General features: G+C 42.2%; 1 protein-coding gene across 5 annotated transcripts in view; it reads left to right on the top strand.

Moving 5' to 3' along the window:
* The window catches only part of LOC126241704 (scoloptoxin SSD14-like), a 588,477-nt gene that overhangs the window by 408,425 nt on the left and 155,530 nt on the right, over positions 1-24,522 (top strand). Inside the window, exon 1 of one of the 5 annotated variants that reach the window (XM_049948030.1) lies at positions 8,398-8,565. The exons of the other annotated variants lie outside the window; for them this stretch is intronic. Coding sequence (XP_049803987.1) covers positions 8,459-8,565 — 107 coding nt within the window. The 5' untranslated portion in view covers positions 8,398-8,458. Of the gene's footprint in view, positions 1-8,397; positions 8,566-24,522 lie in introns of those variants that run through there. 5 annotated transcript variants of the gene reach the window in all.

Here is a 24,522-nt window from a genome sequence, read left to right as displayed (position 1 = left end):
GGTGAGAAACCAGACAAGTTAACATAAAATCTTTATCGAATGTAGCAAAAATTACTTTAATTTGGAAAAAGGCATATTGTCATTCTGGCTAGAACAGTAGTTCAGTATAACTGTTTAGATCCTGTGCGCATAATTCGAAGCTGCGAAGATCAATAATCCACATACCTCTGCTGCTGCAGAAACATTTCATTTCACGTGTTTGTGCAAATACAACATTGCAGTCAGTATTTCATGGAACCTACACTCTACTACACTAGAGAAATTATCTTTATAGACACTACAATAGTGACGAGGTACAAAATTTAACACACACTAAATTTAGCAAATCATACACTGCTTGTGTTAAATGTTTCTGTAATTACTCAGTGTTCCTTTTTTTTAATTTGATCCCTATTCAAACTAGAGTTTTATGCAGCGTACATAATTTGCATCTTCAGCTACTAAACTGTCAAAGCTTTCTGAAAGACTGCTGTTCGTAGTTCCCATGTGCCAGAAATTCTTTTGCACATAGGGCTGATATATTTACTTGCACCACGGTCCATGAAAAACAATTTCCCACTGTAACTAATTTCTACACATTCCCTGTTTTCAGTGTATGTGAGTAATATAATACAAAATAAGTAAAGAGAAGTCAGAAAAATAAAATCCCAAAATAAAGCTCACATCTGCTCAATGCTGCATTGTTTGTTGTAAATAAAGTGACCCTCTGCAGAAAATAGTTTTATTCTACGAGCTGATATAAATGTTAATTCTTTTCCCAGAATTACATGGCTGTTTAATACTGACAATTGAAGCTTCATACACTTTCATGAACGTAAGAGTAGCTATAAAGCGCAATATTTCAGAGCTTTATGTATTTTGAAAACTTTACCTAATGCATAATAGATTTTGCTTTAGAACTGGAACGCTCTCGTTGAACTTCCTTGTGTTCTTTGATTTAAGAATCTACTAGTGTTAAGTTGTGTGACAATGACTTCGTATCTTCAATGGCTTGTGCTCCGCCTCCCCTCCCCCTTGGAGCCTTTCGGACCAGCCCTGTTCAGAGTCGGTGTGCAGAGGCTGGTGAACCACCACTCTGGATTCGGCGACCTTTCCTTTTGGCAGGAGAGGCGCTGAAAATCTCAGTCCTCAGTCATTGACATTTAGTTTAGTGGTCCAACTCACCTTCGAACGGTTGTTCAGGAATCGGCCCCATGCGACCGACCCATTTGGGATACGTGTTGCAGACTGTCTCAAGGATCTGGATCTATCAGGCATCTAAGTTCAGAGCCAGGGATGGAACGCATTTTCGCCTTGGCGTCTTCAGAGGCCCAAAATGATTTTAAGCTTGACACGGTACAAGAAAACTTGTACTCCAAGTAATGTTTTTACAATTTTGTTTATACAGATGGATCCCGGCAAGAGAATGCTGTTTCCCTGATAGGGATTTTAAAGTGAGTCTTCCGGAACAATTTACAAATTGCGATGCGGAATTTTATGGCACTAGAGAGGGTTCACGGACGTCACCGTACAAGGTTTCTTGTCTGTTTAGACTCGCTTAGTGCACTGCAAGCACTTCACCAAATGTATCAAAAAATGGTTCTGAGCACTATGGGACTTAACATCTGTGGTCATCAGTCCCCTAGAACTTAGAACTACTTAAACCTAACTAACCTAAGGACATCACACACATCCATGCCCGAGGCAGGATTCGAACCTGCGACCGTAGCAGTCGCGCGGTTCCGGACTGCGCACCAAATGTATCCAGTAGATATAGATTCAGCTCATCCACGACTCCTTACAGCGGTTCCAACACCGTGTCAAGATGATCTTTTGCTGGGTACCTGGCGGCCACATCGGGATACAGGGCAATGGCATGTCCGACAAAGATGTCGAGATGGTACTGCCCGTCAATGTCCCATCCCGTTGCACGCCACCGTCTCATTTTGTGACAGACGTATCATGCTTCACTGGGAAACTGAGTGGTTGCAGGTGACAGCCGCGGTCGCTCATCTCGACCGCAAAGGCCTGGCCGAGTTCATGTCAGCCTCACTGTTGGAAGGAGGTTCTGCGTACCAGACTGCGCTTCGGAAATAGCCTTTAACACATGGCTTCCTCCTCCAGCGTGAGGATCCACCACTGTGAAGCTTGTGGCGTATCACTTTTAGATCAGCATATTGCGGCAACATGTCCTATATACTGATATTTGGGCAACTCTGTCTCGATCTGCCCACCATCCTTTAGATACTGATTCCAGTGTTAAAAGGGTGGTGAAATTTTGTACACTGTCAGGGCTCATCCCTAAATTGGTGGATAAAGGAGGCAGACTTACATAAGTTATAAACTGCTCCGCATGTGGGGACAACCTTGATTCCCACCCATGAGATTAGCATGCTGGCCTTTCGTCAGGGAGCTGATGACCATGCTATCGAGCGCCCCTCACCTCAAATAATATAATAATATTTTAAATTAATAATAACACTTTCCATCCAGTTTATCCTCTCAATTATCCTCCACATCCACATCTGTAACCCGTCTAGCCTTTTTTATTTCTGCCCGATTGAGTGCCACACTGCACACAAAACGCTTGCCAAAGATTTTCGTCAGATGTTCATCATACTAATCTCCACTTTCCATTGAATGCTTCCTTCGCTAGAACAGCGTTTTGACCCCCTGAGGACCTCTCAAGGCTTCAGTGGTCGTGCTTCCAAGATGTTAAAGTGCTCTTACTTGGCTAATAATAGCTTGTTCTGTCAGTTTCCTTCCTGCGCTGATCACCATACTACTCGTTGTTGGTGTGTTTGTTCTCATCCCATATACCGCACAAGCCTCATTCGGATCTTTTTGTATATTATTTACAGTTCGTTCACTTTATGCCCCTAATACCATGTCATCAGCAAATACAATACACTCTATTCTCTTCTTAAAAACACATACTCCTCTTTTTCCATCTAAGCCTTTCACAATAATCTCTTCCAGGTATACGTTGAACAACAAAGAGCAGAGGTAACAACCTTTTCTAACTCCCCAAAGCTGCTTTCCTCTGATATTTCATTTCCAATCATTATCCTTACTTTCTGTTATAAGTATAGATTCTGCACCTGTCATCTCTTTCCAATCTACTCCTCCCCTCTTCGGAATACCCATCACCTTGTCCCATTGAACTTGGTCGAAAGATTTTTTCCAATTCAATAAAACCAGCATAAATTTCTCTACCTTTCTCAATACGTCTTTCCCCTATGATTCTTAACATTCCAATAGCATCTCTTATTCCTTTTCTCGCTACAAATACGAACTGTTTCTCCGCAATACGCTTCCGGCCATCTTGATTTTGGTTTTCCGTTATTTCCCTAAATAGTTTCAGGCAAATGCCGGGATGATTCCTTTGAAAGGGCACTGCCGGCTTCCTTCCCTAATCCGAAGGGACCGATCACCTCGCTGTTTGGTCCCCTCCCCCCAAATCAATCAACCATCCAACAAAGCTGTGCACTTTACAAAACGCAGGAACTTAATATCCTAGGACTAAAATATCAAGGAGACTGTAGAATGTCAGCTTGTACAAACACCTGGGTGTAACAATTTGTGGGCTGTTGAAATGGAACGATAACATAGGCTGATTCATAGGTAGAACAGGTGGCAGACTTGCGTTCATTGACAGGATACTGAGAAAATGCAGTCTGTCTACAAAGGAGACTGCTTACAAAGCAGTTGTGTGTTCCATCTCAGAATATTTCTCAAGCGTGAGAGAACCATACCAATATGCAATAATAGATAATGCTGAACGTATACAAGAGAAGGGTGGCACGAATGGTCACAGGTTTGTTTGACTCTTGGGAGAGCGCCACGGAAATAGTTTAAACTCGAATTGGCTGTAGCTTGAAGATAAACGTAAACTATTCCGCAAAAACATCAAGTTTAAAGAATCAGTATTGAGTGAGGAACATAAGATAGCCTCCTACGTTTCCCTCCCCTATGGACATGAAGACAATATTAGACTACTTACGGCTCGTACCCTCGTACCCTCGCACTCTCGCCTTAGATTTGATCATAGAAACTGATAAATCTTCTGTTTACTGCACGCGGCTGGCACGTATAAACACACTGCGAAATGATCGTGTGTTGTGTATGTGCAGTGGAGAAGCACATTCAAAACGCAAAGGTGGTCTTATTACAGACGTTGTACTGGCGCTTCAAATATGGAAACGTGTTTTATAATATGGGGTGAGATAAAAGGTTTATCCTATTTAGGCGTGCAGACGGAGACCACTCTCTTTCTTCAAAGCGAATTAGAACAGTCTGCACTGACAAATGTAGACGAAGTCAAAATCAGGCAATATGCAAGTCAAGTCCATTGTAACCTCTGATGTTAATTTGTTCGTTGACAAGGGAATTAAAGAACTACTGTTGGTCAAGCACAAAAAATTAGCACAATACTGTTAGCTGATGATGCAGCTGTGGGAGATGAAAGGAATATAAATTGAGTTTTGTGCTAAAGGGAACGAAATATATGCTGCCTCTAGGTTAAGATGCGCGCATAAAGAAGAATGTGTCATAGGACGACACGCCATAGGACTAAATGTTGAGTTGGGAAAAGGGTAGCTTAAAAGGTACACGCAAGGCAAGGCACAGCACAGAAGCCAGGACAAGGCCAAAGGTCTTATTCCGTCTCCCTTACTCCTCCTCTCACTTTTTTACTACTGGAGTTAATTTTATTCGGCTTGTGGTTTTATTTATTTAGATATGATTATATACGTGTAGCAGCAAGTAAGTTTGTACATGGTAACTAGTAATTTTGCTTTACGATATTAAAGTTTGGATTTGCAATGTTCAGACTGATATAAAACTGAAACTGAGAGCTGATGGCAGTACACAAAATTATTTATAACAAGTTGCTATGGTTTTGATTCAATGTTATTACACTGCCTTTACTTGGTAATTCTTTCTTCATAAAAGCAAGTAACTTTGAGTAATGTTGAGTAAATATTTCACTTTGGCTGTATGAGTCACACTAGCACACATATGTTAAGTTCAGACATGGAGTGGGAGAGAAAATAAACACTTTTATCATAAATGTGGCACATCATGGATCAAATTATTGCTTTTCCACATCTACTCTGGATAATCATCTAGGAAACATTCACTTGCTACTGTAACGTAATCAAGAAAGAAAGAAAACTGTATCTGAACTCACTACCTTGCATCGTATTCAGAAAAGTCAGTAATGAAATTCAAATGATCGTCACAGCACTGAATGTTGGTTACGTTATGCAGTCGATTCTTGAACACTGTTAATCAGAACAGGTGCGCGGCTAGCCCGCGTTCTCTTAATCTAAGGGAAAAAATGTAAAATATTGCTTTAGTTTCACAGAGCAGACCTTGCCACAAAATGTGAAAATGATAGTCATAACACAGTTATTCGTTATATTTTTGTGTTCGCATAGAACATGTCGCACAGTACCTTTCAAATCAAACTGAGAGATGCACTGAGTAATATAATATAGTCTGCCGGCACTGCTGGAAGCTGTAAGAAAATGTTAAATATTATTATGTTACCTCGCTTTACCGGCGAGACGACTGCGATGCCTGAAATATTTTTTTTTTTTTTAATTTTGCCGCGGTTGCGGCCTTTGCCCTCGCAGATTGGTACAGCGGCTTCCGCTAAATTAAATGCTGAAAATGTCTACATTATTTACGGGACGAATGGCTGGCAGCTTTACAAATTATTTTAAAAACATATTTGCTCAAACTCTATATATTCAAACAAAAATGCATTAATTTTACACACCTTTTTACGACGACTCACCTAATGGCGGATCTCAAGCGTCATGAAAAAAAGACTCACGGCCAGCATATACATTTGCTTAACACGCAAGTGCTACTCCTAACGAAACCCAAAGAGAACAGAGCAATTATTACAATGATTTTTACTATTTATACATGTACTGAATTGTCCTTTTTATCTGAGGCACAGATCATAATCACTAATTCATTTAACACGAATACGATTGCCAAAGACAATATCTCATGGATTCAAAGTTAAAAATGCATAAAAGTCAAATAATTATGAATGTTCTACATACACACATAATATATTCGTGAAATGTTTCCACAGACTTGCTTTATTGCTTCACTTGGTCATGTTTATTCGTGTTTAAATTATTTCTCTTTCGCCGTGTGCGTGGCACTATATCGATACATGTTAACTGGTCTTACATACACGGAAAAAATCCTGTCGCGCTTTTTATGACGATTGGCCAGGAGACGTTACAATCTTTCATGAGAATAAACAGGCGCTAGTGTCCAAGAATGCAAAAAAGTGCCTCGTTTTGAATATAATCGTAAAAATATTCGCGAAACGCACTACACTCGGCGTAAAGCAACAGAAAGTTCTTGGCAAGCTTGCAGACGTAATCGGTTCATTCTGAATTCAACACATCTGGTCACAACCCATTTCTCGCGTTAAGGTTCCGAGGATACGATGACGACTTGTCTAATGGGAACTGTTTATAATATACCGCACTCAAATTTTATTATTGTGTTTCATTATTATCAGGAGGTGGGAGATTAAATTAATTATGTTTCGTATTCGTATTGGAAAAATCAGTGCAGCGTTTAGGGAACTATGAAACTAACAGTATTAAAAATAATTTCTCAGTAGAGATCATGCAGTTTTTCTGGTACTACTAGTCAGCCATTCTGAAGAAATTATGACGAAATATTTTTGATGATAGTGTAATACCCCTTTTGCGCCACGTTAAAGATCTTGGTCAAAGAAATATGATGAATAGTCGGTGAAATTTCTTTGTCAAAGATTGAGAACGTAATACTGGCCGTATAACTTATTCTTCCCGCGCTTCATACGAGAATTGAAGGGGAATACAACTGTGTGGTACAATGCCAAACAAGCCTCTTCCATTCACAGTTGCTCGCAGACGTCACGGACACAGTTAAAACGTGCCAGGAATTGTCTTCATCTACACACCGCAGCAGAGTCACTGTAAAAACTTTAGTTACCCACAAAAGGCAACTAGTAATGAACAGAAACGGTCGAGGATCGCATGTTTCACTCCTGTTGACTGAATTACGCGTTGAAGAAATAATGGTGGGGGGAAAAGCACGGAAAAATAAAAATATGAAAAAAGTGAAGCTAATATTTGATCTCCTCTGACTAGCAAAACTGCTGACTTTACGGAAGGAGGGTAAAAGATGAACTGTGGTCGGAAAGCTATTATCCACTCCACCAGCAATCTAAAGGCAAATTACCACGACTCCACTGACGCTTTTAATTGTAAAAAAAAAAAAAAAAAAAAAAAGCTGAACTACGATAGACCTTCCAGACGCACAATCCCCAACGTAAGCAAAGTACCAGTCAGAGTAGCACCTGTGGAAAAAATCTAAATTATTTAGGAAAGTTTAATTCAGTGAAAGAATTTCCTTACAGCCATTTACCTGAGAAAATTTAGTTACTTCTTGGAAATAATAGTTTGACGCATTGTTCAGGTGGAAAGGGACAAAACGCCGCCATGTGGTGTTACTCGCACATCGGAACAAATAAGGGAGAATCTGAAAAAGTACTTATAGAAGCAACACAGTTACAGATCAACAAACTGTCATCTACAGGGGTGTTACGTAAGCTGCTCAAATGGTACAGAAAGAGTATACTTTCGAACCAGAGAGCAACGTTCACAGCGAAACGCTGGAATGTTCTGAAATATCACATAAGCAATCACAAAAAAATTGTTTGTGCACATACAGGTGTGTAAAAAAATTCCTTGGTATGCAATAAAAAGGTTTTGAGCTATATACGAGTATATTTTCCCTCCATTCAGATGGATGGTTTATCATGGAGCGACATGCCCTCATTCCGGCAAAGGTGTGGACACTGGTGCAAGGATTTTGTGCTACAATCTTTCTGTGCATACTTAACCAGTAATAATTTCTGCCGGTCCCAGGATTCTAACTGGCAACCCCTATGCCACCGCCCAAGCCTGCGTTAGCGATCAAGGCCGTGTAGAGGCCCACGAATACATTCTAGTAGTTTCAATCTTCTTTAACAGATGGCGTAGGTGTTCCTGGTGCGCAAAGCGTGCTGTAGCTGCAGCGGTCTGTAGCGGAATTTAACCGACAGATGGCAGTGGCGTTTCCAAATTCTGACGCCAGTACTGTAACAGATTTATCAAAATAAAAAAGCTTGCTGGCGTGCAAAACAAGAGGAAAGCCTAGAGCTGAACAAAACCACACGAATTTTACTCCTGCGAAGTGACGTACCACTCACATGGCAAATTACAGAGGAAAGGTAATCTGCTACGTCAGAGTGCTTTGTTTACCTACACACAATTTCGCACGCATACAGTCGACGGAAACTAGAACCAGTACTGTAGTTTACCATCGTCTGAGCCAGAATAATCACGCGGAGAAACCTGCTGGTTAAATCGTTTCCACGTCCGTCAGTCACAGCAAAACAAACATTACTCGAACCATGGGAAGCCGCGTAAACATACAATACGAAAGGCTAAATACTGATGATCGCCGAGCACCTTCTGCTTCACGTAAACTCCCGAAGCTAATTCCGTTACCGGAATGCAGGTAAGAGCGTATGTTCTGGACAGTGGCACACCGTTCACGTAAAGCATTACGTTGTTTGCTGAACCAAAATTACTTTTCTACGCAAATGTATTTTTTTTGAACCTCATACAAACTTCACAGCGTCCTATTTCCTTCATTCCTTTTACTCTTCAGCGTCGCCGATAGTATGTGTGTAGTGTGTACGCACGCGCGCAGTTTATTCTTCTCACCCAGAGTGAGCCTCTGCGGTCAGCGATCCGCCTTGTTCTCAAAGCGTCACCTCGAACATTCGAGGTGACGGGCAGAAAACTGCATCATCTGGCCATTCCGGCCGTCTTTTCGAAGGTAGCCGACTCGACCCACACCTTGATGAGTGCTTTGGACAGCTGCACGAGTAAGCAGAGGCCCTTTCAAGGTACACACAAGGAAATACTGAGAAGTTTTTCTTGCGTTAGAAGCGTTTCTGAGAACAGATACGCTCTCAAGCAGCTTAATGGACTCAGACGTTCGTTTTCAAATACTGCTTTTCTCAAATATTTATTGAAAAACTTTCAATGTTAAAAATTGTCGTAGTAGCTACGAGCTACATATTAATATGTAGGAAGTGCACACCGAATGACAGACCCCAATGCTTTGTTTTTGTCAGGCCCTTGTCTCAATGTTAAAAATTCATGTCAAGCCTGAAATCGTAGCGGATGTACCACTCTTAAGATGATGTGACCCAACAAACAAAACGTATAAGGGAAAAATAAAGTATCGATGAAAGTTAAATTTTTAGTCAAATTGGCGGCAATGTAACATCACACTTAGATTTTTAGCACATGATACTTAACATTTTTTTGCAAACTAGGATCAGTATACTTCGTCTATCTTTTGGAGCTTTGATGCTAATGTGTCAAGACTTAGAACCATCAGTAGATAAATAGGGAACAAAGCCTCAATGTTAAATGAAATGTCATGAAACCCAAATTACAGATCGGCTGATCGAGGTGGTTGCAGCTGGTGAGCAGGTTGGTAAGAAAATGCAGTGTAAAGTTAGATAAGAAAATTCGACCCATAATGTCGATCCCACAAACAATGCCCTAATTTGTTGGATAAACGACATCATACCCAATTTATCCGAATGGAAGCTAGTGATGCCTTTATAGGAAGCTAGATTGTGAGGTCAATAATTCCGAGTTAACAAAAAACTTTTACGTCAACGGAGTGCTGTTTTTAATGTCAGATGATAGGTTTTGAGAAGTGACTGAATTACACGATATACAGCTCAGGAACGAGCTATTTGTACGAATGTTTGTAAACATTAGAAAAGGTCTGAGGTAGCAGTTACACAGCAGCGCGGACTCTGTTCTCACTGTCAGGTTTCACATCGACCTTTGCTCTTTCATATCATTCGGTTAAATGTCAACTAGTGGGGACCATTCATGTGTACAGTCGTTTCAGACCACAGTCGTTACAAACCTAGTGCTTACTTTTATTTTGAATTTCACTAGAGCCAACAAACCATAATTTCTCTAGATGTTTACCCGTTTACGTTAGATATCGCTAACGTTTTTATAATAAGAAAAATACTCTTATCGATCAAGGCGAAAACAGTTTCGTAACAACGATAATTCGGGGAATTTTGAGACATTTCTCTCTTGATTAGCAACACAGCATAAGTTCACAGCAGTCGCTTAAGATACTGCTACTTTCCCGAGACAGTTTTCTTGAGTATCTAATGGTATTTTTATCGTCTGGACTTAAAACTCTCCTTAAGCCTTTTACGTCGAAAGCTCTCAGATGTGTTCACTAAAATGAAAATCTAAAATTGCGCAAAATTCAGCACAGTAGTAAACTGGAAGCATCACGTTTCCCTTTTCAGCATTTGTTTTGCGCTTACGCACAGTGAATGTAGAAAGAAATGTATAAATTACTCGCCGAAGAAGACTTCGTGGACGGAACTACCAATACGTCTAAAAACTCGAGACGATTTGAGAATAACGCAGAGGCAGTATTTTGGCTTCGAACTTCGCTGAAAAGAACAAAGAAGAGTTCTTCAGTTTGAAAAGGACGTGCTACTGTCTGTTCAGGCGCGCGCTCGTATAATGTGTGTGTGTGTGTGTGTGTGTGTTTACCGGATGTTGATGCGCTGTTGAGTTTTGATCAAACCATCATTCTGCGACGCTCAATCCGCGTACCACTAGAGTACCCACATAATTCGTTATTGCTGAAGATACCAGACATTGTGTTCCATGTAATCTAGTGATCTTTTCTTGGCTCAATGGAATATTCTGTTCGTTCAACAATTTTTCTGTCTATTGGTGTTTGAACTTACCATAAAACCAGCGCCATATAAAATGTACCTGCTGATTAAAAGAAATTACGTAATACTGCTCCCACTAATAATGGAATGCATATTGATCTACTAACCGTTCTTCTGAATACTAAAGCATCTCTGTCAGGCATTTATTTACAGAATACTGTTTTACTCTATTTTTACACGTAAATGCTTGGTATTCCCCATATTATGATAAGAGACAAAGAAACAAAAGCACGCAATCAGATTTCGTTTACTTTACACATTACACATGGGTTAACACGTAGAATACTTCATTAATTTGAGCAGTTGGATAAGATGACATCTGTTGACAGCAATTGTTCCCAAACTTTTAGATTCAGCGGATGTAGAGATAGGAATCGGGCTTAAAGACTATTATGACATTGTTGACCTCCTAAAATTGAAATCAAGATGCTGTTTAGTTTTTAATTTGTGTAACACGAAAAGTGTAAACTGTGTGAGCAGCCAACATCACGTTTACCTATTGAGAGGCCAATGTGAAAGATCTGTGGCAAAAATTCAGAAATAGTGTACTTCATGCACAGGTTGAGTTCGTGCCGCGGAAGATAGTAAGGAATAGGAAGGACATGGCATGGTTAAATGACTACGCCAGAAATTTACATCGAAAGCAGCTGCACATCAACTAAACCGAATCCTTTCCGAATCAAATTCCCTCGACATCGGCTGATTTATACTACATTCTATTACCCTTATTTTACTTCTGTTAATTTTCATTACAACCTTTTAAGAGGCTATCCACTCCATTCAACTAACTTTCCATATCCTTTGCCGTATGACAGAACGAAAATGTCATCGGCACTTCACAACATTTACATTTCTCCTCTCTGGAATTTTAATTCCCACACCAAATTTTTCTTTGGTTTCCTTTACTGCTTGTTCTATGGACAGACTGAATAACGTCGGGGATGGGCTACAACTCCGTCACACTGCTTCCCTTTCGTGCCCCTCTACTCGTACAACTGTTCTCTGATTTCTGTGGAAGTTCTAGATAACCTTACCCTACCTGCTATCTTCAGAATTTCAGAGAGATTATCCCAGTCAACATTGATAAACGATTACAGTAAATCTACAAATCTTATAAAGATAAGTCGTAGGATCAGTATCGCCTCGCTTACTTCCAAATTTCTCCCGAACACAAGTGGGATCTTCCCCCAGTATTCAGCTTCTACCAGTCACTCTATTCTTCTGTGGAGAAATCGTGTTAGTATTTTACAAGTATCACTACTTACACTGATGGTCAGGAATACATTTACCGCCGGCCGGAGTGGCCGTACGGTTCTAGGCGCTACAGTCTGGAACCGCGCGGCCGCTACGGTCGCAGGTTCGAATCCTGCATCGGGCATGGATGTGTGTGATGTCCTTAGGTTAGTTAGGTTTAAGTAGTTCTGAGTTCTAGGGGACTGATGACCTCAGAAGTTCCATAGTGCTCAGAGCCATTTGAACCACTTTTTTTTAGACATGTGTATTCCCTTTTGCCTACTTCATTTCCTTCATATTTATATTTATCATTTCCTCATACTGAAAAACTCGTGTTATCGGTTAAATATCGCGAGTGGATCTCAGTGAGGAGCATAAAAATATGCTGCTTCAGATGACTGGAACATGACAGATTATAACGGGACACTGAATTAGTGGAGGTGGAGAGACATAAAGGTTACCATTTCGTTTAGTTCTCCTCTCATGAACTGAATTGCTCGCAAATTACACATACTGGTAATCCGTCAGTATACCATTTTGCATCTATAAACTGGAATAAATCCGACTATTGGATTTTGTGGCAATGGCAGCTAATGAAATCTCTAGCTTGCAAACCAGCTTATAATTACAATGGCACATGTAGTGTCGATGACATTTGTTGCCAAACTAAACATACTATTCCGTCCCCTTCGATTTACTGGTAAGATGCATACTAAACTGAATTTAATGAACCAAATATTAGGGTTTCTTTCCGTTCGATTTACCATTCAGTAGTAATGGTGTTTAAATCCTTGCCCGGCCATCTAGTTTTTGGTTTCCCGTTATGTCCTTAAATTAAGACCAATAACGGTGATTTCCTCGAAACTGACACTCACTTTACTGCCCCTTCCTTCCTTTGCTGAGTCTCGTCGTGGACAAAACCTTAAAGAATAGTTTCAATTCTTTTCGTTCAAGTCAGGTTTATTGTTTGAAAATGGGGCTTATATATCTTTATGCTTTCTGTTAATCTCTATGCGAGCGATGCATAGAGGACTGTATACGTAAATTTGGCTCTGAAACTCGATGGTCTGGATTTTTTGGGACGTTGGGATTAGATATCTGAGACCATGTTTCTCGCTGTCTACCAATTCAAGTTGTTAGCTATTCGCTATACTGCCACAGAACAAATAAGCTTTCTGCTGCCCGTTTTCTTGCACGCACGACATGTCCAGGACTGTTAGGGATCCTGTCCTTCAGCAGTATTGTCGTGTAAGCCGTAAAAATGTTTCGTGGACAATCTCTCTCGAGAAGAATCGGCAGTTTACTAGTACGGTATCAAGAAATCGAAGTCAACCTTTTATTTTACCTGTAACTGAACGAAAGTGAGCGTTCCACTATATTCTCACGCACTGTTGGTTCTACGACAAGACTAATTCAGGTAGAATAATTCATAGTGTACCTTAGAATATTTTACTTTTCTCGGAGAGCAGAATTCGTTTCTCGATACGAAGAGCTGGTTGCCAGTCTAGACTGATTCCTAATCAAGAGGTAGAGAGATACCGCAACATTTTTTTTATTTAATAAAACTTCCACATATACAATAAATGCATATGTGAAAAGTTTGAAATTTCTATTGATACCACCTGGTGAAGCATTAATACGTCTGAACTATAAAGACCATATCATAGTTCTCCGGGGCACACCCCGAATTACTTGGCCCCTACTCCCCATTCGGGATAACATGCTGAGTTTTTGGTGTCAAGAAGTTTGCAGTGCAGACTCAAACCTACTTCAATATCCCTCCGTTGGTATTTTCATTAGTAGAGACTCTGTACAGAAGCTTCAGAGTCTTCGCCGTCATAGGAAGGAAACTAAATAATCAAGGATTGAAACCATTCGTGGTTTCAACCAAACTTGGTACACACATCCCTTACTGCCAGGCAAAATAGCTTTGGGATAAGAACCACCTATCTATCATATTTGAGATATGACGCCATAAGCACTCAAATGCATGAAAAAATGCCACATTGAGTATGACGTTTATTACTTCTTTGTTACTAAGTCTATTCGCTATGTGTTTCCTGGACAGAATCCACATGTGCCGCTGAGTAAAAATATGTCATTGTAAGTCACATGGTTAGAGATATGTCATAGATGATGAGAGGTGTGAAAAAAATGCACCATACATGAAGTTTTAAAACGTGTGGTCTTTAGGAAATCCCTGACACCTTACAGCGCTTTTGACAGGTTTCAACTGCGAAGCGCAAACTGCTGCAGGCGTAAACAATAGCCGTCTGTACAGCTATGAAGAGGCATTGCCATAGAGTCGTCAGCAAAATCGCGCTGTAGACACACGAAGCAGCTGCGCCCGGCGTTCAGAATGTGCTGTATTTTCACGTCTGTACTTTACGAATACCTTGTGTGCCACTGTTTCATAGTTTCGAAAGTGTTTCCACTAATACATGGAAATGAAACTTTTTCGGTATTACACTACAAACACAGATTTTTTTTCGTTTCTAATAGAAAATTGCCAAAATGAATACCTGTCTGTGCTGGATTTGTCTGTCAGTAATCTAATAAATGGCTAAAATCCTCAGTCGGTCATCTGGTCGTCGTTACAGGTTGCCTGTCTAATTTCTTCCAGGGGCAACAAAAATGATTTCTGGTATTTCATTTAATTATTGATCGAATTAAAAAATTTAATATGGTGTCATAATCTTCTAATCTTACGTTAAGGGTTTGACGCAGTAAGTAAAATATTAAAAAGAGAAACTGTGTATGTACTTTATGATCTAAACTATCCGGACACCTGGCTGAAAATGACTTAAAAGTTCCTGGCACCCTCCATCGGTAATGCTGGAAATCAATATGGTGTTGGCCCACCCTTTGCCTTGAAGACAGCTTCCACTGTCGCAGGCATACGTTCAATCAGTTGCTGGAAGGTTTCTTGGGGAATTGCAGCCCATTCTTCACGGAGTGCTGCACTGAGCAGAGGTATCAATGTCGGTCGATGAGGCCTGACATGAAGTCGGCGTTCCAAAACATCCCAAAGGTCTTCTATGGGATTCAGGTCAGGACTCTGTGCAGGCCAGTCCATTACAGGGATGTTATTGTCGTGTAACCACTCTGCCAAAGGCCGTGCATTATCAACAGGTGTTCGATCGTGTTGAAAGATGCAATCGCCATCCCCTAATTGCTCTTAAACAGTGGGAAGCAAGAAGGTGCTTAAAACATAAATGTAGGCCCGTGCTGTGATAGTGCCACGCAAAACAACAAGGGGTGCAAGCCCCCTTCATGAAAAACACGATCACACCATGAAACCACCGCCTCGGAATTTTTCTGTTGGCACTACACACGCTGGAAGACGACGTTCACCGGGCATTCGCCATACCCACACCCTGCCATCGGATCGCCACATTGTGTACAGTGATTCGTAACTTCACACAACGTTTTTCCACTGTTCAGTCGTCCAATGTTTACGCTCCTTACACCAGGCGAGGTGTCGTTTGCCATTTACCGGCGTGATGTGTGGCTTATGAGCAGCCGCTCGACCATGAAATCGCAAGTTTTCTCACCTCCCGCCTGTCATAGTACTTGACGTGGATCCTGATGCAGTTCGGAATTCCTGTGTGATGGTTTCGATAGATGTCTGCCTATTGCACATTACGACCCTCTTCATCTGTCGGCGGTCTCTGTCAGTCAAAAGACGAGGGCGGCCTGTACGCTTTTGTGCTGTACGTGAGGACAAGTACTTATTGCATTCGACGCCACATTGGGCGACTTGAGCGCGTCGGAGATGGGAATGAAATAAGACAACACCCAGTCCCTGAGCGGAGAAAATCTTCTGCCTCAGCCGGGAATCGAACCTGGGCCCCTTGGCTTGGCATTCCACCGCGCTGACCATTCGGTTAACGTGTCTACTTCACTATCACATCGTAAACAGTGGACCTAGGGACGTTCAGGAGTGTGGAAATCTTGCGTGCAGACGTACGACGCATGTGACGCCCAATCACCAGACCACGTTCGAAGTCCGTGAGTTCCGTGGAGCGCCGCATTCTGCTCTCACGATGTCTAATGACAACTGAAGTCGCTGATATGGATTACCTGGCAGTAGGTGGCAGCACAATGCACCTGATATGAAAAACGTATGTTTCTGGGGGTGTCCGGATACTTCTGATCACATAGTGTATGTATTGGAGTGTACTGTAACTCACTACATGTAAATTACCCAGACTATATTCACGCAGTGTTTGAGAACGAGTGCAGTAGGCGACTTCCAAACAAGCCTTACACATAATGTGAAACGTTTTCGAAACTTTTTGTCGCTGACATACCCCTCTCCCGTTCTCCACAAAATAAGACAAACGTTCATGACTTACTACATTTTCGCTGTTCATTCAGGCATAACTAATTCATTACTTCGTTAGTACTAGCTCTATTTGCAACAGATTTTACAGACAGTATCAAAATATACCACTGGATTTACTTGCAAGATTATATCACTGTACGAAGCAGTTCAGGAGATATGACGTCATAAACATTGACGCATTCTATAGATGGGAGTTACAACCCTTAACGAATCTGGGTAGAGGGGTTACTGGTGTAAAAATAGTCTACGTGAGTAATCTCTCTCCATGACTGAGTATATCACGTCCGAAGAAGATGCATAAGCTTCGTATTGTTTCCAGAATGAATCTTTGGCCATACATCGGAGTGTGTACTGTTTTAATGCTTCCTAACTGTGTGCCGGAAAGCGACTCGAATGCGGAACCATGCTTTACGAGCAGCAATTCTTACCGACTCTGCCGTCTTGTTGGTCTTTTTATCTTAACCGTTATGATAAATTACTGTTTAAAAATTGAGGTATTTGAAATTAGTAAATCAGAATATCGGTACAATAAAAGTATAGGAGAAGGTCGGGTTGTATGAGACAGCCGGTTATATCGGACAAGAGGTGTTTGCTAAACTGTAGAGCTAGTGGAAGCACCTAAAGCGCATTTGCAGCATGAACTCTGAAGGAAAAAAGAGCGCTCACACGATTTTTTAATGGATGCAGCTGTGCGTTTCGGAGTGGCAACAAGTTACCTGTTCCTAGCGCGTTTTACGGTTCACGAACTTAACTTTGGAGTGTTGTTTTGTTTGCAAGTAAGAAATGTTACAACTTTGTTGTAAATTTAGACGCAACTGATGTTGTTCTCTCTATTGTAAACTGTGAAAATGTCTAGCCCAAGTAATAAGAATGTTAAACTATATCAGCGGTACTTTAGGGTCGTATCGTACAAAGTAATTTCGGGTTCTACCGGACAAAAACTAAACTTTTTATGGATTGTTCCTTTAACGGGTAAATAAGAGGAAGTCACGATTTAAATGGAATGCAAATAGCTTGGAAGAAGGTGCAGAAAATTTCATACTCCCTGAAATTATCTGGGAAGGGAGTGGAAATTTCAGTTCCATGTACTTAGTTACATTAGGTTATAAACTTAAAGCTTCACGGGAACACAAGGAGGTGATCATCACACGTGTACTAGGAAATAAAATTTCATTCCCGAGAACAGTCATTGACGGACAGGAAACAATGTTTTACGATCAGTGAAGCCTTCGACGAAGACTGCATTTAGTGTCATATTTACGAAGTCCGGGTTCCACGAGAATCGTGGCTTTATAGACATGAACAGCCTTTACTGCACTTGTGATTAAAGTTTCACTAAAGGTTAAACCAATGATTTAGGCCTATTCTGTTCAAAAGTTCAACTTAATAATAATATTTTTAACGAAATTTTGATTGCCAACTTTTTACCGAGGTGGAAACTTAGTACTATGATGTATAACTTGTAATCACCTTAGTTTTTTTATAACCATTTACGATCAGATTAAAACTTTTTTGTAATTAAAATGACATTTTGACACGTTACGTCATGTCCGATGTCTGAGACAACCGACCAAAAATTCAAACGACCAAAATGAAAAGGATAGAAAAAATATTAAAAATTCGCCGAATATAACGTGAGTTTCATAATTTTACTGGATAACATATATCTTCAGAAAAATAATTTTGAAAAAGCGTTAATTTTTAGTCCCATGGCCGCACTGCGGAGCTTCTGCGATTATGTTGACTAGAGGGCACATGGCAATGTCTTCACATAATTGTTTTGTTACGGAAATTGATTGTAATGTTTCGTTAGAGTATAGCTTTCTGAAGTAGAACAAAACATCTTCTCTGGTAATGCTACCGAGCTACCCTCCATATCAGTTTTTCTGCCAGCGTCTGTTACTTTCCAAACTTCACAGAAGCTCTGCATACCTAAAAGCGCTGGCACTCAGACAACAAAAGGTATCGCGGGAAAATGGCTTAGCCACAGCCTCAGGGATCGTTCCCAAACTAAATCTTTCACTCTACAGCGGACTGTTCGCTGATTTGGAACTTTCAGGCAGATTATAACTGTATACACCGGGCCAGGATTCGAACATTGGCAGAAGTGTGAGGGCGAGTCGAGAGTCCGTCTGGGTACCGCAAAGGTAAGGTACCGAGTTCGTGTCCCGATCCGGAACACCATTTTAATGTGATATGAAGTTTCGCATTGTTCGTTCAGTTCCACCTGAATTTGAGCGACAGTTAGCGGCATGTGGGTCAGAGATGGTACTTTAACGCCGTAGCGAGCATGGTGGGAGGATTCCGCGACCGGTCGGTGGACAACAGCCCCCTCGAGTAGTGACGGGGCTAAAGCGGTCGGCCCGTTATGCAGCCGGTGACCCGATCTTCGCTGCCGCATCGAGGCCAGGTTGCAGCCTGCACGAACTGCCCGCGATCTAGAGCGAAGTCTGCGGTAGTAACAGCGCTCTGGAGAAAATCACACGTCTCGTCGGTGGACTAGTCACCTTTCCACCGGAATGAGCTGTTCACTTGCGGCGATGACGTCAAAAAGTTCCAAACTTCGGTACTGATGAGGGGGGAGAGAGAGAGAGAGAGAGAGAGAGAGAGAGAGAGAGAGAGAGAGAGAGAAGACGATCTGCGCTATTAGTCATGGATTTGGTTCGTTAGTACCAGAAACTTACACAACGGTAAGCCACCTCCATTTGAAGACTTTTCAGGGAAAACGGAGTGCGTCACATAACTGCCGAAGGCCGCTTACTCCTGCACGTCAGCGATACTTTCATTCACGGCAACGCCCCTTAGAGCGCTGCTGTTGACATTAGAATGTCACCACATCTTTCAGCCCAGAGCTGAAAGCAGCAGCTAACCTCAGCTGCCAGGTTGTGGGTAATCTCCATTCATGGAGACCTGCATATACAGAGGTTGGACAAAAATATGGGAACACAGTGAGAAATGGGTGCTTGAACATAAATGCAGATGCAGCTGGTGCTGTTGTACTTGACGAAGAACGGGACCTGTGCAGTGTCTATAGGTGTCAGTCGTAATCAGACAGGTGTTGTGTGTAGCTAAGTCAATTATGTCAGAGCTAATTAAATTCAAACCTGGGAAAATTGTTGGTGCTGGTATGGTGGAAGCTTCCGCAAACAAGGTAGCCCAAGTATTTGGTGGTTAAAGGGGTCCTGTGTCAAAGAGGTTTACTGCATACAGGGAAAGCGGGAAAACAGCGTCCGCTAATTCACAGCACGGACGAAAGTGTGTTTCATGAGTGATACACACATTTTAATTGAAGAGGATTTTGACGAAAAATAAGAATTGCAGAACAGCATTTCGCACTCCCAAATCCTGTCAGCTCCAAAACATGAAGGGAGCTGAAGGGTGAAATGGAATTCTAAAACCACTCTTCAGTGATGCAAATTGCCCTAAAAGGAAAACGTGGTAACTGAGCCATGAAACGGGACTCTGGAGCAATGGACGAAAGTTTGGTCTGATCAGTCGTGTTTCGCACTGATTCCCACTTACGACCTAGTTTGTTCAAACCGTGAAACATGGCGGGGGTTAGGCGGTGATTTGGGCAGCCATATTGTGGTATTCCATGGTTACCCTGTAAAGTATATTACTGCCAGCGACTGAGTGACCCTGAGTGGCCGGGTCCGTCGCACGGTACAATGTACGCTGAAGCGCTAATGAAACTGGTACATGCTTATTCAAATAGAGAGATATGAAAACAGGCCAAATACGGCGCTGCAGTCGGCAACGCCTATACAAGTGTCTAGCGTAGTTAGATCAATTACTCCAGCTACAATGGCAGGTTATCACGAGTTGACTTTCAACGTAATGTTATAGGGTCACCGAGGTAGCGATGAAATGGGTATTTTCCCGTACGTCCATTTCACGAATGTACAGTGAATACCAGGAATTTGTAAAACGTCAAATCTCGGGAAACCGCTGCCTCCGGACAAAGATACTGCAAGAGAGGGACCGACGACGACTGAAGAGTCGTTCAACATGATAGAAGTGCAACCCTTCCGTAAATTTCTGCAGATTTCAATGATGGGCCATGAACAAGTGTCAGCGTGCGAACCATTCAACGAAACTTCATCGATACGGGCTTTCGGCGACGAAGGCACATTCTTGTACCCTTGTTGACTGCACGACACAATAGTTTATGCCTCGCCTGGCTCGTTAACACCGACCTTGGACTGTTGATGACTGGAAACATGTTGCCTGGTCGGACTATTTCAGTTTTAAATTGTGTGGAGCCGATGGACGTGGACGTATACGGGTACGGAGACAATCTCATGAATCCATGGACCCTGCATGTCAGCAGGGGTCTGTTCAAGCTGGTGGAGGCTCTGTAATGGTGTGGGGCGTGTGCAGTTGGAGTGATATGGGACCCCTGATAAGAGTCTGACAAGTGACACGTGCATAAGTATCCTGTCTGATCACCTGCATCCATTCATGTCCATTGTGCATTCCGACCGACTTGGACAATTCCAGCAGGACACTGCGACACCCCACACGTCCCGAATTGCTACAGAGTGGCGCCAGAAACACTCTTCTGGTTTAAACACTTCTGCTGGCCACCAAACTCCCCAGACATGAACATTATTGAGCATACTTGGGATGCCTTGCAACGTGCTGTACAGAAGAGATCTCCACCCCGCCCTACTCTTACGGATTTATGGACAGCCCTGCAGGATTCATGGTGTCAGTTCTCTCCAGCACTACTTTACGCATTAGTCGAGTCCAGGCCACGTCGTGTCGCGGCACTACTGCGTGCACGCGGGGGCCCCTACACGATATTAGGCAGGTGTATAAGTTTCTTTGGTTCTTCAGTGTATGTTCCCCAATGGTGAAGCTGTGTTCAAAGACAAGGTCCCCCCTCACACAATTGGCATCGTCCAGCTATGGTTTCGTGAGCACGTGGATGAATTCAAATGGTTCAAATGGCTCTGAGCACTATGGGACTTAACATCTATGGTCATCAGTCCCCTAGAACTTAGAACTGCTTAAACCTAACTAACCTAAGGACAGCACACAACACCCCACGTGGATGAATTGTCGTACCTCATCTGGCCACTAGTCTCCTTATCGCAATATATTGAGTCTTTGTGGTGTACTTTGGAGAGAAGCGTACGTCATCGCTATTCACCCCCATCATACTTACCTGAACTTGTCACCATTTTGCAGGAAGAATGGTAGAAGATTCCCGTAAAAACCGTACAGGACCTGTATTTATGAATTTCGGGACGACTGGAAACTGTTCTGAATGCCAACGATTTCCATATGCCAAGTTACTCGTGGTAACGTGTTTAGTTTTTTCGCGTTTCCGTATGTATGTACGTCTGTCATCTGCAGGATTTGGTCCTGGGACACGGTGGCATGGGGGCGGGCCGGGGCGGGGGGGCAGGGAGGGAGGCGGAGGAGGGGGGAGATGGTATCAAAGAAACTACCTTATGGTCTTACCACATTTATTGATGATGACGATGACGACGACGACGACGACGACGACGACGACGACGACGATGACTAGTTTACATCAATGCTTAGTACGTCGCTTCTGTTTAATTTCCAATAAATTGCAATTCAGAGCAACACAGCAGTCTTTCTTTACCCTGTGATATGATGTACATTCATTGATTTATTTTAGATTTCATGATTTTCAAAAACCTGACTATAATTTTTACATATCTTCGCGATGTTTGTAATGGATTAATCACATCTTAAAATGGCATCTTGGTGGCGAAACCTACAATGTGAATATTAAATCTTTTATAAAGTGATGTGCCATAATAACTAGACAAGTACTGAAGGTCATCGTCAGAAAATTAGAGAAGTGCAGGTCTTACGGAACTGATTGAAGAACTGTGACAGCAACGTTCCCAAAACTGAGAACTTCATAATTTGCAGTATACAAAATTATTGTGTGCACTCACCATAATCAGTATTTCGCTTAGCACTACCAGTGTGAACATAATTCTGTGGTTATGTCTATGCGAGTGTGTAATTATAGGTTTAGCTATACTTTTCGATCGTTTGTGCCTACAGTCTGAAAGTCGATCTCTGTTTCACACGTGTGCAAGAAACTGAGAAGTATTCCGTGTTAAGTATAGCTTCCAATTATCTGGAATTCCTTACCGTTTTCTAGACTCTTGGTTTTAAAGCTTTTTATCTTCCTAAAGTTTAAAAATTTGGAAACTGACGTACGTACATGTATAAATGCTAAAGGCTCTCACTATTTTTTCTTGGAGGGAGGCTGGGGAGAGAGAGAGAGAGAGAGAGAGAGAGAGAGAGAATGAAGGTCGTGACGCACCCCCTGTGGAACTGCGTCTGTAAAGCAAGGACTAGAAGGTGCGCTATAGTGGGAATAATTTTTTCTCGTGTAAATTATAATGGTTTTTAGATTAGATTTAGTGACAGAAGGAAAAGTTCAGAAAAATGAGAACTGAAAGTGATGAAAATTTATGACGTGATTATAGCAGCTAACTGCCATTCACTGAAACTGTACGCGTATTAGAGGTGGGTCAGTCACCGCCTTGTGTTAACGATGAACAGAGGAACTGTATTGCAGCAGTAAGCCTCAGTTTCCTTATCCGTTTTAAATTAGTACACTGCAGTAAAGGAGAGAGGAGCACTGACTGACAACCTTACTGAAATACCCTCTGGGGAACGCTAAAAGCACAGCTTGGCCCGAAATAGCCTGCAGTCAGTGTCGGCTGCTTAATAATTACGGCTACAACCCTGAGTCCAAGTGGTCCGACACTCTGCCCCCGACCAACTGCGCGGCAACAGCGTGCCGCAGCCGTCTTTTTCCGTATCAAAATCAGCCAGGGAGAGCCGACCTCGGACGGAGCTTTCGCTCGGCCTACTTGCGGAAACCCACGGAGCGCCAGCTTCCGCTCGGATGGACGCAAGGACCTCCAAATGCTACGCGTCGTGTGTAAGTCTGCAGGCTTCTGTGGCCGTTCTAGTTGAAGGTAAGATCTTGTTAGGCCGTGTCATGTTCCTCTTCAAATTTCTCGTTCACAATCGACGTTTCGACAGTCCTGTGCGAACTACTTCAGCATCTTCTTGTGGTCCCCGTTAGCTGAAATACTATGACCCGTTAACTTACAAAATTACTTCCAGCGCTTATTCTGATGAAGTGGGGTTATTTGATGAAATGTTTTCCGGCAATTGTTGGTCGGCCGTCGTCACTAAATGGGTGCCGATGGTATACCATGGCAATTTTAGGTGGATGGGGTGGCGGGGATTGATCTATGTTTGTTAAAGATATCGGTAGAGACCGGACTTGAATTATCACGTTTACAGCCCTGCCAATCAAGCAAACCACTGCTCTGTAGCCGGTACCAAATGCCCAATGTCGGGCTTCTCTTGTAGTTTTCTCATTTTGAAATGAGATGGGAGACTAATTCTGGCCCATAACGTGGCCAGAAGGGATGTTGACAGCCCTGCGAAAGGGAGGCGGAGCTTATTTCCTTGCTCCGCGCCACTCGTTTCTTTACGCTCCAGCCGACTGCCACGATGTATTGTTCGCACTCTAGTGATAAAAGGCAGTAAAGAAAGGACAATGCTTATCAAAATACAGGTTGATTCGAAAAGAGAGGTCAGATTTCAGTTCTTTATTACAAACTAACTACGAAAAATAAACACATTGCACACGTCACTGTATTGAGGAAAATTGAAAGGTTTATGTTAGCACAGACACTATACCATACACTCAACATGAGCACCATGCGTTCCTCGAGGAACACCGAAACGGTAGTCCATTTCATTCCAAACATGAATCGACACGTTCCTGTTTATTGCATCGACAACTTCAATAATTCGATTTCTCTGATCTTGAACAGCTTCCATAGATGGGACAAAGACTCTGTCCTTTAAGTACCTCCACAGAAAAAATGGCAAGGTGTGAGGTCTGGTGACCTAGAAGCCCAAAAGCAATACACAAGGACTTGTTGTCCACCTCTTCCAATCCAACGTTGAAGGGTGGTGGTTTTAAGATAACGCTGCACCTCAAAGTGAAATTGAGGCCGGACGCCGTCACTGGCAAAAATGGAATCTTCGTGAAGTTGAGGACACAACCAAT

The sequence above is a fragment of the Schistocerca nitens genome, chromosome 1 (genome assembly GCF_023898315.1).
Source record: "Schistocerca nitens isolate TAMUIC-IGC-003100 chromosome 1, iqSchNite1.1, whole genome shotgun sequence".
Lineage (NCBI taxonomy): Eukaryota > Metazoa > Arthropoda > Insecta > Orthoptera > Acrididae > Schistocerca > Schistocerca nitens.
This window is presented reverse-complemented; position numbering and strand designations above follow the sequence as displayed.